Genomic DNA, 16806 nt, shown 5'->3' on the forward strand with positions numbered 1-16806 from the left:
TAAGGCAGTCAAAAAATTGAATATGTGATTATAGCATGCTCATATGTGCTATAAGGCAGGCAAAGCAAAAAAATTTATATGTGATTCTATAATAAATGATATATGTTCTAAGGCAGTAAAAAAACTCTATATGTGATTTGTGCATGCTCATATGTGTTTTAAGGTACTCAAAAAACTGAATATGTGATTATAACATGCTCATATGTGTTCTTAGGCAGTCAAAAAACTGAATATGTGATTATAGCATGCTCATATGTGCTCTAAGGCAGGCAAAATTTTTTTTATATATGATTATAGCATGCTCATATGTGCTCTAAGGCAATAAAAAACTCTATATGTGATTCTATCATGCTCATATGTGTGCTAAGGCAGTCAAAAAACTGAATATGTGATTATAACATGCTCATATGTGTTCTTAGGCAGTCAAAAAACTGAATATGTGATTATAGCATGCTCATATGTGCTCTAAGGCAGTCAAAAAAACTTTATATGTGATTCTATAATGCTCATATGTGTTCTAAGGCAGTCAAAAAAACTTTATATGTGATTCTATCATTCTCATATGTGTTCTTAGGCAGTCAAAAAACTGAATATGTGATTATAGCATGCTCATATGTGCTCTAAGGCAGGCAAAAATTTTTATATGTGATTATAGCATGCTCATATGTGCTCTAAGGCAATAAAAAAACTCTATATGTTATTATAGCATGCTCATATGTGCTCTAAGGCAGGCAAAAAACTCTATATCTGATTCTATCATGCTCATATGTGCTCTAAGGCAGGCAAAAAGTTATATATGTGATTTGATTATGCTCATATGTGTTCTAAGGCAGACAAAAAACTGAATATGTGATTATACCTGAGAGGGACCTGGAATAGAAGATCCCCTATTCAGAACAAGATTGTTGATCTCATTTCGGAGAAAGGGGGCGACGGTGTCATGGAAGTAGTTATTCAGTGATTCCGTAACGATCTGGCGTACATCATCACCGGAAAGAATAGTCTGCTGCTTAGAGCTTATGTCGGCGCAAGAAGTCGGTGAGCCGTAACTGGAAGAAGCAATAACTGATGAAGTGTTCATATTACTCCCAAACCCGAACATGCGACCTTTTTTGGGTTCACCTGCTGCAGTCACCCATGCTGTAGGATCAAATGATGAATGCTGAGTAGCGTCATCACCATATCGCTCTACCATATGTTGCTCATATGCCTCCTACAAAATAATGTTTAAAGTATTCATTAATAATTAATGATAACATTATGATAACTTGCATATATATTGCAATGATTATTAATAAAATAAATACATACCGTTGTCGTTCTTGCCTTCTCTGATACGAAGACTCCCGTGGTCTTCCGTTTATGTGTTTCAACAAACACATCCTTATATGGTACACTGCCTCCTTTTTCTGATTTCTGCGAAGTTAAATGACAAAAGATTTAGTACACAAGTTTGCAACAATACTTATAAAATTAATATTATATATTAATGAGTTACCATTTTCTTCAGGTGGCTCCCAAATGTCTTAGAACCACCTGTGTGTAGATGGGCTTCGGGCATGTTCAATCGATTTTGTACAGCCTTCGCAGAGCAATTTCTAAATGCATCTCCCGCCCACTTATCACACATTCCATCCAAGTAATCTCTCCTGATAGTAATAGGGCCATGGCCCTTCCACAGTAATGGATCATCTACTACGCCAGATGTTTTTTTTGCTGCAGTCTTCATAGTATGCAACATGTCTGCAAATCGATTGGCAGCCGCCTTCTGCCACACCTTCCTTGCATCATTTTCTTCCACCGTAGTTGCGAAGCGATTCGAAGCCTACAAATATTTTCAAAAAGTTAGTAGACATTACTTAAATAAATTAAATATGAAACACATTAACTATGAGGAACAACTGTATACCATGAATGAGGACCACAATCTGTCTAACACCTCCTTTGGGTACTCTTTCCATTGAGCAACCGGTCCTGGTAGATGTTGAAGAAGTGATTTTCTAATCTCCCGTACTACTTCTTGTGGCTCAAACCTCGTGTTGCACATGAATTGTTACACAGTAAATATCAATATAAAATATTTATAAGATATGCAATAATTGAAAACAAAATACTTACGGTCGATTATCGATATACACTATTCGAATGAGTCTTCTTGTGCCATCCTGAGAAGACCCTGTTTCCTGTGTTGGCTCTTGACTTGTGTGATCAACTGGTGTAGGTGGGTCGTGTACATGCGCAACATCATCTGTAAAAAAATATGTTAGAAATTCTCAGAATGCGCATTTGAACTAATCAAGCATCCAATCAGTTATATGATATACCTATCACAGGAGCCCGTGAAGATGAAGGCTGAGCCTGGCTACTACTGGATGAGCGACCACTATAACCTCCACGAACCATATTCTAGCAAATAACATATGTCATACAATACATTCAAATAATTCACATCAAGTATTACAATGCATTCAAGTCATTCACATCAAGCATTGCAATGCATTCAAATCATTCGCATCAAGTATTACAATGCATTCAAATAATTCAAATCATTCACATCAAGTATTGCAATAATTCAAATCATTCGTTGCATAAATTATAATACATTCAAATAATTGAAATCATTCACATCAAGTATTGCAATGCATTCGAATCATTCGTATCAAGTATTACAATACATTCAAATAATTTAAATCATTCACATCAAGTATTACAATGCATTCAAATCATTCGTATCAAGTATCACAATACATTCAAATAAAATTTTTAATCATTCACATCAAGTGTTGCAATACAACTCATGCATTTGCATCAAGTATTACAATACATTCAAATAATTCAAATCATTCACATCAAGTATTGCAATGCATTCGAATCATTCATATCAAGTATTACAATACATTCAATTAAAATTTTTAATCATTCACACCAAGTATTGCAATGCATTCGAATCATTCGTATCAAGTATTACAATACATTCAAATAAAATTTTTAATCATTCACACCAAGTATTGCAATACAACTCACATCAAGTACTGCAATGCATTTAAATAGAGGTTTGTAGTATAAGATTTTGCTCACTAGCTTGAGAATTCTTCCTCGTCACTAGTTTGACTTTCTTCTTCTTCTTCTTCATTGTTTGCCCATCCACTTGGTACATCATTTGGATCACATTCCTCTATGAATGTTTCATCGGCCAATGGAGATATGACATGCATATCATGCGCAACATCGTGACCATAAGCGAAGTCATAGACATCATCTGATTGATAGTAATCGCTGTCTTCAGCTAACTCATCTTCCTGTAACTGATCATACTCGGGGTATAGTTTGGACTTCACCTTGCAAACTGCCCACCATTCATTTCTATCTGACTTTTTTATACTCGGATATGAAGTATAATAAACTTGTTGAGCTTGCGAGACTAATATGAATGGTTCATATGTTTCAAACCTGGATTTATGATTCACCTCCACAATGCTTGAAACTTTGTCGAGTCTTGTTGCAGTTGGATCAAACCAATGACACTTGAATATCGTAACCCTGTTATTCATGCTTAAGTAAGTCAACTCCATTATTTCCTCTATAACACCATAGTAATCATGTTCATTTTCACCGTAGCTGCTACCCTTGACACACACGCCACTATTTATCGTTGATTTGTTTGTACCGTAGTCTTTTGTATGGAATCGATAACCATTTACGATATACCCGTTGTAGCATTGCACAACTTTGGTCGGACCATTTTCTAAATCACATATTCCTTGATCTTTAACATCACCATGGCGAACCTATGCACAGACATAAACAATGATTGTGATCACGATCAATTAAGTAACTTAGTGTTGTTTATAAGTACAAAATTTATATTAGCTTCTTTACCAATTGTTTCAACCACTCCACAAACTTAGTTTCACGTTCTTTTTGTACTTCTGCATTAGTGAGATGTGAAACTTCTCTTTGCAACTTCAGATCAAATCGTCTGCAAACCACAAATACTTATATTACCGAGCCATGTATCCACATATAGAACATAAAAGGATTTATAATTGAGTTGCATATACATATACTTACTCGATGTATGGGTCGATCGCTGAGCAATTAAAAAGAATATAGATGTGTGCTGCATCTTGCTCTCAATCTGTCAATAGCCTTGATCGGCAACTACCAAATGCATGCCCAAGTGGTTGAAATATCGACAGCTTGTCAGCTACAGTTACTTGTTCTCCATCATCGTTACGGGGCGGGCATGTGTAACGTGTTAGAATATGAGGTTCGAAGTACATAGATGAGAAATTTGAAATTTCTTCTAAAGTGTACGCCTCACAAATAGAGCCTTCTACTCTTGCTTTATTACGAACCTTTTTTTTTAGGTCGAACATGCATCTGACAAGAATATACATTTTAAATTTTAAATATCTGTCATTAAAAAGACAAATATAAAAAAACATATACCTTTCAAATGGGTACATCCATCGATATTGCACAGGGCCACCAACCCTTAGTTCATATGGCAGATGTATGATCAAATGTTCCATAACATCGAAAAATGCTGGCAGAAATATCTTTTCTAGCAGACAAACAGTGGTGATGACAGAGTCCTCGAGATTCTTTACATCTGATACAATGACCTCCAATGCGCACAATGTTCTGAAAAATCCGCTCAACTCAGACAATACCCCCCATATAGGTTTGTCTAACATATCATGAAATGCTAGGGGTATCAATCGTTGCATAAAGATATGACAATCATGGTTCTTCAACCCATATAACTGTCCATCGTCAATCTTCACAGCCCGAGCAATGTTAGAGACATATCCATCTGGAAATCTCAGTTGTCTCAACCATTGACATACATGTTTTATTTGATCAGGTTCGAGCACGTACTTTGCCTTTGGTTTCAGTACTTTGCCATTATACTCTTTGAGTTCCAATTCTGGTCTTTTACATATTAATTTTAAATCCATACGGGCCTTTGGATTATCCTTCATTTTTCCTTTGATATTCATTACTGTATTGAACACATTATCAAACACATTTTTCTCTACATGCATCACATCCAAATTATGTCGTATCAATAGAGTCGGCCAATATGGTAGTTCCCAAAAAATAGAGTTCTTCGTCCAATTGTGATCCTTCCCAAATCCACGGAAGGGTGTAGGACTGCGGGCATCTGTTAATACATCTGGAAAGTATCACAATCTTCTTAGAATCTCTATGCCGGACAATCTTGAGGATGGACCTTCCGTTTCAGTTTTGCCTGCTTTAAACGCATTCTTTTCTCGTTGGAACGGATGATCGCTGGGTAGAAATCGACGATGGCACTCAAACCAGCAAGGCTTCCTTCCATGCCTCAATCTAAAAGCTTTGGAATTCTCCATGTAGTACGGACAAGCCAACCTCCCATTTGTGCTCCAACCAGATAACATACCATATGCAGGGAAGTCACTGATTGTCCATAGAACAACGGCCTTCATGTTGAAATTTTGTTTTTTGTGGGCATCATACGTGATAACACCGTCATCCCACAGTACTTTTAGTTCATCAATCAATGGCCTTAGATATACATCAAGATTTTGGCCAGGTGAGGTCGGACCAGGGATCAACAGAGATAAGAAAAGATTTGAACGTTTCATACACAAGCTTGGTGGAAGGTTGTATGGAGTTACAAATACTGGCCAGCATGAGTATGGAGTTGATCTACCCCCAAATGGATTAAATCCATCTGTACATAGACCGAGTCTAACATTTCGCACTTCCATTGCGAAGTTCTGATGAGTACGATCAAAGTGCTTCCAAGCTTCAGCGTCAACAGGATGCGTGATCTTGTTTTCATCGTGTCGAACTTTATTTGCATGCCATCTCATGTGTTTAGCTGTCCTTGAAGACATATACAATCGCTGCAATCTAGGAGTGATAGGAAAGTAGCGGAGTGACTTGTATGAAACTTCCTTTGATCTCGTGCTACCATTGCCTCTTGTCTTTGGCTTGAACCGAGGATGCCCACATGACGGGCATGATATATTGTTTTCCTGCTCTTTGAAATACAACATGCAGTGATTTGGACAAGCATCAATCTTTTTGTAACCCATACCTAGAGCGTTGACCATAACTTTCGCACGATAGAAATTTTGTGGCAATTTCTCATCTTTGGGCAACATACTCTTCACAATCATGCACAAACGATCAAAACATGATTGACTCAAATTATACTCGGACTTCAAATTCATTAGTTGAAGAACTGCAGACAAGATAGTGTGACTCTCACAACCGTTCCAAAGTGGCTCATCAGCATCACTAAGTAAAACATAAAATCTACTAGCTGCATCGTTTGGTGATTCTTCATCTACGACAGTTCTTACATCACTAGAACTCATAGTAGAACCCAGTTCTGTTCCTGCGGCATCAAATATCAAATTCGTATATGGATTATCGTGCACCACATTCACCCGTGCATCAAAATCATTTTTAAATTCTTCTCCATGAAACATACAGTTCTGATAATCACTCACAAAACCCTTCTTGTATAGGTGATGTCTAACACTATGAGGTTCTACAAATCGATTATTCTTACAAATCTTGCAGGGACACCTAATCCGACCTGTGGGATCTACTATACTGACACTTGCCGTTGCAAATTCAATAAAACTGTCAACACCATCCATATATTCATGCGATAACTCATTGTCTACTATCCTACGGTACATCCATTCACGGTTTGCAGTTATTTTTTTATGAAGTTACGAATAATAGCCTAACGAATTAAAAGAGAACAATCAGAATGCTACGATGAAGAACATATCAAATTTATCATGCAATATATGATGTCATACAATAACAAGAATTTTGATGCATGCATTAATAACTTAATATTTTCATGTGCAAACTATTAATGACACGATACAATCATTTGAAGCATGCTTTTATTATACAATTTTACATGGAAGTCATAATCAAATTGAAAGTAACTACATGCAAGAATGGATACAATTACATAAAACATTGCAATACATTGTAATCATTCATATCAAACAAATGACAAACATGTACCTTCAACAAACACATTTCAATATCTCACTAACTACTACCATGCCTAGCATGGACTTCGTACTCCAAAAATAAGAACACTTCAATATTCATACATTAAAATCATGCTCAGCATGATCTCCGAACTTCAAAAAAGCAACCTTAAATATTAACAACTAAGTGAGTGCGTGAACAATAAAGTGTTACATCTAATAAATTAAATAACATGTGATACGCTTGCATCACTTACTCACCATGGGTATTTACCCGATTTGCATTATTTTTGTCCCTTACTTACCACAAGTGGCTGAGCACGAGCTGGTTCCATTGAAAAATCTGCATAAAAAAATGATGTTTTAAAATGAAGTCACCACGAAAAAAAACCCTTTCAAACTTAGGACAATAGGATCCTGCCAACTCATCCTTGGGCGGATATGGATCCACGAATATCATATTTGTAGGAATTGTGACTAAATTTGCTAGAAAAGTTATAAATTGGGGTCTACCCCACCAGTATTCCAGTATATGAAGTATGAGATCTAGACATAACTACACTATTGAATTATCTGCAGTAGACCTAATACCTCTAGCCTAGCTAAGCCAACTTAGCCTAGCATAGGAACCAAATCTCCTATCTCATCCACCTCTGGTGCTCACACCTAACTATAGTACTGCTCGAGTTTCACCACGCTGGTTACTTCTAGGTTCTATCCATTAACAACACATCACTGCTCATGATTTGAACCAGTTAGAAGTCATTCGGATGACCTCCCCATTGTAATGGAGAAAAAAACCTTTACAAAGAACCGATGATGGCAGAAATTGCCATGAGGAAGGTAAGAAGCTTGTTTCAAACAACTTTTTTTATGCTTATAAAACCTTATAATGACACTTCTCAAAAATGAAAAATTTGTTTTTCTAAATGTGAAATCAAACTTTCTTGATGCTGAAAATGCACTTAACATTAGAACTTTACTTTTTTTAATTATATTTTTATTATCAGACCTAATGGGCAGCGCCGTTTGGGAAATGAGGTGTGGAGGGGCCCCGCTGAGCATTCAACGGGGCTCAGCTCTTGTGAAAGATGAGTTGAGGTGGCTCTGGCGATTGGAGGCACATGTAGGTGACTCCGATGAGGCTCCGACGGACATAGGAGAGGCTCAGGAGGCTGCGGATGGAGAGGTGTGAGGGTTGAACTCGAGCGCAACGAAGGAGAGGGTGTAATGGGAAAGGGCTTTTCCTTGCCGGGGTCGACCCCTTGACGGGGTCGAGCGCCTGCCGGGGTCGACCCTCTACCGGGGTCGACCCCCTGCCGGAAAACGCAGGGGGTCGACCCCCTGCCGGAAAACGCAGGGGGTCGACCCCCTGCCGGAAAACGCAGGGGGTCGACCCCCAATCCATTTAACGGTGGGGTCCGGAAATACCTACGCTTCCTCCGGGCGGCGGCAGCGAAAGGTTGACGGAGATCGACTTCCAGCGAATGGTGGGGAACGACAGAGAGGTCGACGGGATGGATAGGGCAGCCGAAGGAAGAGGGCGGCGGGCAGGAGCAGCGAAAGAAGAAAGGAAAAAGAGGGCTGGGATTAGGGGTAATGCGACATTTCGCGACGGCTTAGCGACGGATTAATTCCGTCGCTAAGCTATCGTAATTCAAAAAACGAAAAAGGCGACAGAAAATATTCCGTCGCCTAGGCCGTCGCTATTTCGCGACGGAATTTTATCCGTCGCAATTCCATCGCGAACTGCCGTATTTATTGCAACAAAATATTCTCTCGCAAAATCCGTCGCTACTTAGCGACGGATTTTGCGAGAGAATATAATCTGTCGTTAGTTTCGTAAAATTCTCCAATTATAGCGACAGATTCATTTCTCTCGTTAATCCGTCGCTAAGTAGCGACGGCATAATGCCGTCGCTAAATTCCAGTCGCTAATCAACTGTTTTTTTGTAGTGCGCTCCTCTCATGAAGAAATGTTTTCTATCAAAAAGTACTTTTTAGAAAAACTGGCTCGGCCAAAAAATCTCTTTTATTTGGAAGGGTTAAAAATTTTGTAACAATTTTTCATTTTGTATCACTTTTCCTACATCTTTCACACTTCAGAACGTGCACAGGGCATTACAAACATCCCTGAGAAGTTCACCTGTATGTTAGAGAAGTAATTTCCATCCCGTTTGCAACAAGCCTTATGCTGTGTCGCAAAGATAATGAGAGGTTATAAATATTTTGGAAAAATGTGTCATGTCCGGACATGTTTGATTGTGTCCCCCAAGACAATGATGTATGTCGTTGTGACATAGGCCTAATTATAATGCCATTAAATAGAAAATATTTCATTATTCAAATAAAAATTAACGTGAGAATCCTCTTCCTCATTTGACATACTCTGTGTAATAATAAAGTATTAACCATGTCAGTTTGTTGTTATGTGATGAGTGCATGGTGCTAATCAGTGCCAACCCTATCAGTCACACTTGAAAGTTAAACCAGACTCATGTACTAAAATAAGTTTTTTTATCTTACATAATAACTGAAATATTACTCACAAATGCTACCGTCCTCAGCAACATCTTTGCGTGGACTTGGAGAAAGGCGAGACGTAAGATAAGCTGTTCTGTGAAAGAATGGATTGTAGATTCATCTTGGTTGGAAGGAAAACTAATATGGTGTGTGGTTATTGTCACTTAGTTAAGCCTAATGACAGAAAAAGCAGTGTTCGTAAAGGCAAAACCAAATAATAAATGCATCAATTTTTTGGTGGTGGGTTATCCGCCCTTCATAGAGAGAGTTACCAAGAGAGGCAAATGCATGAAAATCAGCCCAACTTTCACCACCAAACAGAGATATCTACAGGAAGAGAAAGAATATGCATAAGATCATATCTATATCATAGTCACAAATATCGGTATAGGTCTGGTGATAAATCTGGAAAAAATCTTGAGGCTTAAAAATATAAAAACTAACAAAAATAAGTAAGAAAATATCATGTTTAGACCAAAAAATACATAAATAATAAAAAAATAAGTTAAAAATGTAAAAGAAAGAAGAAAAACATTTGAAATGTAAAAAATAAATAAAAACAGTAAAAATAATTGATAATATTGTGATAATATCACGAGAATATAGAGATATTCTCATGACAATATCACGATATTATCAAATTGGTTATATTTTAAAAATATCATGACATTTTACCTATATTATCGTTTGTTGAATTTACAGCAATAATATGATGATATTTTAAAAATATCATCTATATCTATGACTATGATATATATATAGTCTTTGGATTCACTCTAAAGTCAATGCAACAAACATGCCATTGCATGAACCAATGTCACCTGCACAACCACACTGATGTTGAGTGTCATACCTAACTATATTATGGTTACTTAAGTCACCTTGGTGCTTGCCTATATAAACTGCAGGAAGTCCTGACTCTTCAGCACTGGTAGAGAGAGAGAGAGAGAGAGAGAGAGAGAGAGAGAGAGAGAGAGAGAGAGAGAGAGAGAGAGAGAGATGACTCCTAAGGCTGTTTTCACGGGGGCAACATTTGTTTGGGCAATGTGTGTGTTGTGCTTTTGGTCATACCCTGCATGTGCTCAACCTCGGCCCACTGGCATCACCCGCCACTACTTGTTCCGCGTATGCTGCTGCTGCTGCCTAACCTCTCTTTTCTTTTCTCCTCTATCCTATTGTTTATTCTTTATAATCTCTTCCTAAGGGGGACAATATGATTTTTTTAAAAAACACACATTTTTGTGTTTTGTCAACCGTTGATTTTTTGAGTCGCCAAAAAATCATGCACACAAGTCCAATTCTGGCTATTTAAATATCGGTTATGATGTAGATCACATCTATGAAGTCAGATTTGATCAAAAAAATGAAATCCAAGGAGGGGTATGAAGATATGGATGAGTTTGGGGATGAGTAGAACCAATTTGGTCCTGGAAGCCTTGGTTACCCGGCCTGAGACATGGCCGCTGCCCACCAGTGTTGATGCCACACAGACAAATATAGCTATGTTTTTGCATCTATTTCAAACTTTCAAAACATCATGACATTTTCATGTTTTAAAATTTTATGATTTTGTCACAATATTTATGTTTTAATAAACCTCTTTTTATGTTCTTTGTTTTTTTTGTCTTACATACAAATTTTCTTATTTTTTAGATTATTTATTTTTGCCGATGCCTATAAAAGCATTAAAAATTTAAAACTTTTTTTTTATGGTGGGATTCCACTATGTGTCTATATTGACTGTAAAGCCATGACTGAGCTCAATCAATCGAACCCACACACACACACACACACACACACACACACACACACATTATCCTTATTTGATGATGATGCATCATGTGTAGATACAACTGAAAAACATGACGCGATTGTGCCGCACTAGGCCCGTTGTTACCATTAACGGCAAGTTTCCTGGTCCTAAAATTGTAGCTCGCGAAGGGGACCGAGTTATTGTCAAGGTGATCAATCATGTGAGCTATAACATTACCATACATTGGTAAGTACTATACTAGCTAGAAAACTGGGTGCCATTTTCCTGTTTTAAGCCAAGTATATAACCAACTTGATTCATTATAGCTAAGGAATTCTTCTATAAATAAAATAGTTGTCAGGAAGAATATGACCCACTGCCTACTGTTGCTCGTCATAGTCCGAAATTTTTGCTTTAAGAAACGTATATGTGATGAGATATCGAGGTAACATATGTATAATGTAAGTTTTTGTCTACTCGGTGACCAAATACCTCCTCAGTTTATGACTCAAGCTAGCCGGGATAAGTCTTATGGTGCCGATGTACATATGGAACCAATGAGTTGAAATGAGCTATATCTTATTGTTGGCATTCTTTTAAGTGAATCTAACTTTACAGTTATGATCTACATGGTCTATTTGGTTGGGATAGACTTCCAAATCACCAAAATCTGGTGCGTATGCGTTTTTTTTTGTTGATTCAAAACACCAATTGTCATAAATGCTCAATTTTTCATTAAAGATAGTCTGTTTTTTTTTTTTGAAAAAACACCATCCAAGGTTTAATCTCTAACAAATTAACTATGTTTAACACGTTTACAGTTTCAGATTGAGTCAAAACAACTTGCACCTATGACTTTCAATTCTTTGATACCGTATGCACATTTGTATCGATCAAAGACTTATCCAGCTAACTGAGTCATAAACTGGAGTCTAACTAGTAAATAAAACATGCAGGTTTGCCAAGTAGGTTTAGTTTGCACTTATATCATGCTAGAGATGCAATGTAATGTGTTCAAACTTATTGTATGATATGTGTTGTGTTGAGCAGGCATGGAGTTCGGCAGCTTAATAGTGCATGGGCAGATGGTCCTGCTTACATAACACAGTGTCCAATTCAAACGGGGCAAACTTATGTGTACAACTTCACCATCACAGGCCAGAGAGGGACTCTCTTCTACCATGCACATGATTCTTGGTTGAGGGCCAGTGTTTACGGACCCTTGGTCATCCTCCCTCAGCACAATACATCTTACCCCTTCCCTAAACCTCACAAAGAAATTCCCTTAGTCTTTGGTAATATTCTTTGACTTGATCCAACCACCTTGCTGCATCGTCCCTACTAAAGAAGCATTTTTGATACATTATAAAATATTTATGAATAATAAAATACAAAAAATTGTTTGAAATTTATAAATGGTGTCAGACACGTAACATAGCATGCCACTTGGGAGGTCCGCATGTCGTGTCGTATTGTATTGCCTAGACACGAGACGTATGGTACCCCGTCTAGCATGTCCATGTGACATACTTCCTACTATGGCTGTTAAATGAACACTGTCTACTTGCATCCAGTTCATGCACCACTGGTTTAAAATTGCATTTAAGCTCAAGTTTTGGTAACCACCATGAAAATTCTCTTTTGCAGTCCAAGTTCTTATGTAGTTTTTCTGGGAAATGTGTGCAACAGAAGAATGGTGGAATGCAGACCCTGAGGCTGTGATTGCACAAGCTTTACGTACTGGTGGAGGCCCTAACGTCTCTGATTCTTACACCATCAATGGTCTCCCTGGACTACTGTACAATTGTTCATCTAAAGGTAAAAAATAACAATATTTCAGGTAATCATTTTTCCAACTGCTGGAGATCATGAGCTTGGTCACATATTTCTTGTGACCCAAATGCACACTTAGCTAGACTTTCTTATGTGATATATATATATATAAATATATATATATATATATAAATATATATATATATAAATATATAAAATCTGAAATATGTTTATCAGCAAAACATATTAGCTGGTATGAACTAAGCATTTTTGGTGTTTTTTTCGCAAATCTAACCCTGCAGATAAATTCAGCGTGATCCATTTGCTAAGAGTTGACTGTTGGATCATCGTAATCAGATCAAGAAATGCGTTTTTTTATGCTTGAATATTTACGAAAATTCTGAAGCCTTAAAAGATGATTCTTATACATTGTAATCGAATGATCCAAGAGTCTGTTTCTATAAAACGAAGCATCTATATCATATCTGTATGGTGAAATTTGAGAAAAATAAATAAAAAAAAAGCTGGTAAACGTATTCTAGTTACCCGTGTGTATATATATATATATATATATATATATATTAATAAGAACATACCCAGTTCTTTTCGAATCTTCAGAAGATGAATCCAAGATATACAAGAAGGAAATAAATTGAACTTTAGTCTGCTTCCTTTCAAATGTAATTGCAGGGAACTATTCACTGCATTAATATTAGCAACAAAACCCGAATAATTGCAGCTGACTTAAAAGGTCCCAATCTCAATTGGAGGCATGTGATTACTTTGGCTTTCAAGTCCAGTCCTATCCAAATTCCAGCTTTTGGTGAATGCTGATTTGAGATAGAACGATTTTTATGTTGGACCATACAGCACATGGATATGGTCACATTTGTAACACAAATAGGTGATTTTTATGAAAAGCTGCAGATGAGGATGCACCATTTATTTTAAACATTTAATATACACAAATACATTAATATATCTATTAATAATAAAATACTTAAGAATTATTTAAAAGTACAACCTATAACATAGACCAAATGCATTGATCTTAATTTCTCACAAACTTAAGACTAAAGCTTGCCCAAGTACTCGGGAGATACTAGTTCTTTGATTGCTATTTCTTTCACCCCTCTTACTTCCCTCTCTCTTTCTCTATTTGGCAGATACTTTCAAGCTAAATATCACTCCTGGTAAAACGTACATGCTTCGCCTAATCAATGCTGCACTCAATGAAGAGCTGTTCTTTAGCATTGCCAACCACACCCTCAGTGTTGTAGAAGCTGATGCCATCTATGTGAAGCCCTTCCAAACAGATGTTCTTGTCATTACTCCAGGACAGACCACAAACGTCCTCTTTCAAACCAAGCCACACACACCCAATGCCACATTCCTTATGGCTGCTAGACCTTATGTAACTGGTCTAGGAACCTTTGACAACTCCACCACAGTAGCACTCCTACAATACAAAACCAAGCAAGGCCACCATTACATTTCTCCTTATTCCAAACTCCCACTCATCATGCCCACACTTCCTGCTTTAAATGACACCAATTTTTCTTTCAATTTTAGTAGAAAGTTTCGAAGCTTAGCGAGCTCAAAATTTCCGGCAAACATTCCTCGAACCGTAGATAGACACTTTTTCTTCACAGTGGGACTTGGTAGTATTCCTTGTCCTAAAAACCAAACATGTCAAGGTCCTAATAATGGAACTAAATTCTCTGCCTCTATCAACAACGTCTCCTTTGTTCTTCCACCTACTGCACTCCTTCAAGCTCACTTCTTTGATCAATCTGCTGGAGTTTATACTAAGGATTTTCCTAGTCAACCTCTTGTTCTTTTCAATTATACTGGCACTCCACCGAACAACACGCATGTTATCAATGGCACCAAGGTGGTAGTGTTGAGATACAACACGAGTGTTGAGTTGGTGATGCAGGATACCAGCATTCTAGGAGCTGAGAGCCATCCCCTTCATCTTCATGGTTTCAATTTCTTTGTGGTTGGACAAGGGTTTGGGAACTATGATCCCAACAAGGACCCCATGAATTTCAATTTGGTTGATCCTATGGAGCGCAATACGATCACAGTGCCGAGCGGAGGATGGGTAGCAATTCGATTCTTGGCGGACAACCCAGGTAAAATGGTAGATGAATAGTGGACTCTCTCTCTCTCTCTCTCTCTCTCTATATATATATATATATATATATATATGTGTGTGTGTGTGTGTGTGTGTGTGGGGGGGGGGGGTAATGTTTGCTACCTCGTGGTTATGGAACCCCTAATGAAAAAATATAATATTTTTATTTTTTTTTCAGTTTTTTCACATGATGTGATCTACATATTAAATTTAGTAAAAGCTGAAATATGTTTTCCTGCCTATACGACCGATCTTATGAAGATTGAAAAATCAAGACTATAATATACCAAAATTTCAAACCTCAAAGCAAACATACTTTTATGTCAAAAAACTATGATCTAATAGAAAAATCTTATTATTTTGATCATGCTGAACACATCCGAGGTGAGGTTTGGTCAAAAGAACCTTATGTGAGTTTCAACTCGGGGTTCCTTAACCACGAGGGTAACAAATAGTCCCTCGCTCTCACTCTCTCTCTCTCTACATGAGAGAGAGAGAGAAAATATTGACTACCCTCGAGTATACCGTACACTCTAGTAGAAAACACTCGTTCCTTCATACTTTTTTTTGTGTGTGGATCAATCCTTATGAACTATATGATTTGTTTAGTCAAACATCTTTTAGGTTGTCTGGTCGTATTATATATATGCTGATTTTCTAAGGGCTACAAAATTCAACCCAACACAATTGTATAATGTAAAAATCTCACTGCTAAAAAAATCATATTTTTACATCAAAACCATATTATCTAAAGTGCATTTCCTACTAAATGAACTATGTTGAATGCATTCACGTCGTTAAATTGGTCAAATAAAGCTTGCACCTATGAGATTAAGTTAGGGTGTATTTCATTACCTCGGAACAGAGGTTTAGTGGATCGAGGCATGGGGCCCACACCTTAATTCAACCTCTTTACAAACGGACTAGAAAACCTCTGTTTTGAGATCCGAGTTAGAAAAGCTCGGACGTAATCAAACACACCCTTAGAGAATATCATAAGATCTAGACTCAAGAGTATAACCAACGTTTTCCCATATATCTTGCTGCCTCACCAATATCCCGATTGACTCTCATCAAAGATGACGCCAAAGCTTTAAACGTGCTTTTCCTTGTCATGTGATTGACATTTGCCTAATTGTTTGCATCAGGTGTGTGGTTCATGCATTGCCACTTGGAGGTGCATACTAGTTGGGGTCTGAAGATGGCTTGGGTGGTCCTGAATGGTGAACTTCCTAGCCAAAAGCTACCTCCTCCACCGTCCGATCTTCCAAAGTGTTGACGTAGATGTCATCCAAAGATGATAACCGGTTTCACACGGCCCAAATTAATCAACTTGGCTCATTTTTTTTTTTGGCTCATTTTGCTTTTGCACTAGGGCTCTGATCGGGTGTGTGCTTAGAATTTTCCGGTCTTTGCTATATATGTTATTTTCCAATTTTGGCATTTTAATTCATAATTCAAACCCTCTCTCTCTCTCTCAATATATGAATCTATGTCCAAGCTCAATTATAAAAAATTTCAATCATAAAAAATGGATTTGGTGGATGACCTACGCCAACCACACAAAATGACATGGTTAATGTGGTCAGGATAAATCTTTG

General features: G+C 37.4%; 1 protein-coding gene across 1 annotated transcript; it reads left to right on the top strand.

The window, feature by feature from the left end:
- Window positions 1-11392: 11392 nt before the first annotated feature.
- Window positions 11393-16484, top strand: LOC149842308 (laccase-17-like). The gene is made up of 5 exons (XM_090001381.1): window positions 11393-11538; window positions 12343-12587; window positions 12982-13110; window positions 14232-15203; window positions 16354-16484. The coding sequence occupies exons 1-5, from the start codon at window positions 11402-11404 to the stop codon at window positions 16482-16484; spliced, it is 1614 nt and encodes a 537-aa protein (XP_089857507.1). The 5' UTR covers window positions 11393-11401.
- The last annotated feature ends 322 nt before the right edge of the window (window positions 16485-16806 follow it).

This window comes from Nuphar pumila, chromosome 3 (assembly GCF_984573655.1).
Source record: "Nuphar pumila chromosome 3, dmNupPumi1.hap1.1, whole genome shotgun sequence".
NCBI lineage: Eukaryota > Viridiplantae > Streptophyta > Magnoliopsida > Nymphaeales > Nymphaeaceae > Nuphar > Nuphar pumila.